Consider the following 2477-nt stretch of genomic DNA (forward strand, 5'->3'; position numbering starts at 1 on the left):
GGTTGTTAAAATTAAGCAAATATATTTAAAATAAAGTGGGGAGAAAACCATGTCAGGATTGTCAAGCTGTAATTGCCCAGTACTTTGGGTTTTCTTGTCTATAACAGCAAGGAAAATTATGAGGGTACTTATTACAGCAACAGCAGCTTTAACTCTACAGCTTTTGTTTGCACAGCCTGGCACATATGGCCCTCTATGAGAAATGCAGCAGTGCTTGAGTGTGCTACGTACCACTGCAAACATATTTATTTCACCCATGTGGGTTACATCTGTGGCTGTAGTGTGGATAAATGTTATGTTCATTATGTGTATGACAGAAGTACGATTTACTGGTGAAGAGCGAGTCTGTAGCATTGCCCCTGCAGCAGGGCTGAGGCAGGAACACAGTGCAGAGATACTCTGGCCTAGGGCTGCAGCAGGCTTGGCTGGGCCTGGCTTTGAGGATTTACTTACTGAACATAAGCTTTCAACAGTAAAAGTAAGTGATTTTTATAATTTGATCCACATTGCTTACTAAAAAGGGCTGTTTCCTTAGATTCTCCAGATTCTCTCGGTCCCCAGTATGTTTTTCCCATGAGTTCATACTCAGCAAAGCACGTGCTTCAGTGACTTACCAAGAGGCTTACCATAGAAACTTGCTACCTGCTGGCAGCAGCAGCAGTATAGAACTATGCTGCCTCAAAAGGTAGAACAAGGGCAGATTGGTAGCTCAGGACAGAGCTACAGAAGGGCAACAAGCTCCTGAGGTAGCTTATGCTTCTGACTTCACACCGCATCAGCTCTGCAGTTCCTACTGTAAAGACAACTGTTCAAAATGCTTCCTTGCATGAGCACACAGGCAGGGGATCACACTATGTCCCCATTCTGTTAGATTAATAGTAAAGTTAGCTAATGTTGTAAAGTTTAAAATAAAAACCCCAAAATTTAAAATAAATTAATTTTTCTCTACATGTGCTCTGAGGTTCCCAGGTTGTCCGTGAGCCTCTCCTACCTTCTCAGGAAGACAGCCCTACAAAAATTGGCAGTAAGTAGTTCAAAGTCCGTAACAGGATAGAACATCCTAGTACGGGCCCAGGAATGATTGAGGAAGGAGCTTGAAGGCAGCAGCCTGTGAGACACCCACTGCCCCAAATGAACGTTGTGCAGGAGTCCCAGGAGGGGTGGATGAGGGCTCAAGTTAAGGTGATTTCCATGTGCTCCGTGGAAGGAACCTCTCCTTGTCCTTGGGGGGTACGTGTCCATGCTATGTGGCTAACAGCACAGTTTGTGTCTTTGTTGACAGCTTCACCAGAAAGTCCAAGGCTTGAATGGCACGGGGACCTGAATTGCTGCTTTGATCCAGTGCTGTGCACGTTTGCTGGGAAGTTTTTGCTGCTGATGGCGAGGGCCCGCGCTGCGTTCGAGGCGCAGCGATGGTGTGCACCAGGACACACGACCGCAAGAGGCGCCTCCGGCCATCACGCACCTGCTGCCTCGAGGTGAGATGTAACTTGTCCCACAAGTAGTAATCTGCAGAAGCACATGGTAACAGCTTGTGTGGTAGATCGGCTAAAAGTGTAATGGGAGATGTGAACGTGTATTAGAAAAGAGCACTTGACTCTCAAGATTGGTTGTATTTGCACACGTATGTTTGCATTGACAGTGGACTACCTCTCCCATGTCTAATAGATTTGCTTTACAGGTCTTGTTCTGCACATTTACATGGTCTGTTAGAAATTATTTTTTTTTTTTCCACTTGCCACCGTTTCACATGCAAACAAACAGATTGCCAATCAATTGCCCTCCACAGCTGGGGACATTTTTGAGTACACAGTTGCTTTTAATGTTTAATTAGGTATGATAACAGGATAAAATGTTCTTGGCATGGCATTGTGCCTACATTTCAAACTTGCAACATACTTCTCTCCTCACAGGGTGCTCAGCACCTAGCAGTGTAAGGACACCGCTCAGGTACCTGTTGTTAGGGCTTAGTCAGCATTTCTGCCGTCAGCGCAGATGATCCTCAGGGACCTGCAGCTTAGTTGCAAAAAAAAAAAACCAAACAACCAAACCTGTAAACTACATTAGTATTGGAGGTCTCAGTTCCGTAGCCATTTCGGGGGTGTTGTTTTCCAGCAGCCTTTTCCGTGTGAATCCAGATGTAAATGGCAAGCAGTGCTGGCTCTCCCGGATCAACAGACTTAGCTCTTGCAAAGGTACAGGCAGTAGCGTGCTTTTCTAAACTCGTGTCACTTCATAGATGGCTTTAGGCCACAGTATGTTTATTACATGTCTTAGTACTACTTTTTTTATTTTTTAAGACTACATAAATAACTGCAAATAATTATCAGCTGCCGTGCTGAAGCACAGGTCCCTTCGGCGGAGTCCCTGGGCCAGTCCCGGGGTTTCGCACAGGTGTGAGCCGTTTGCAGCCGTGGGGCCGGTCCCGTAACCCCCGGCACCACCACGATCCGGGGGATTTCACCGGGCGCGGCCCG

General features: G+C 46.3%; 1 protein-coding gene across 1 annotated transcript in view; it reads left to right on the forward strand.

The window, feature by feature from the left end:
* Window positions 1-1412: 1412 nt before the first annotated feature.
* The window catches only part of WTIP (WT1 interacting protein), an 85682-nt gene continuing 84617 nt past the window's right edge, over window positions 1413-2477 (forward strand). Inside the window, exon 1 of the mRNA XM_026856945.1 lies at window positions 1413-1478. Coding sequence (XP_026712746.1) covers window positions 1413-1478 — 66 coding nt within the window. The remainder of the gene's footprint in view (window positions 1479-2477) is intronic.

This window comes from Athene cunicularia, assembly GCF_003259725.1.
Source record: "Athene cunicularia isolate RWA chromosome 11 unlocalized genomic scaffold, athCun1 chr11_part1, whole genome shotgun sequence".
In the NCBI taxonomy this organism is placed as follows: domain Eukaryota; kingdom Metazoa; phylum Chordata; class Aves; order Strigiformes; family Strigidae; genus Athene; species Athene cunicularia.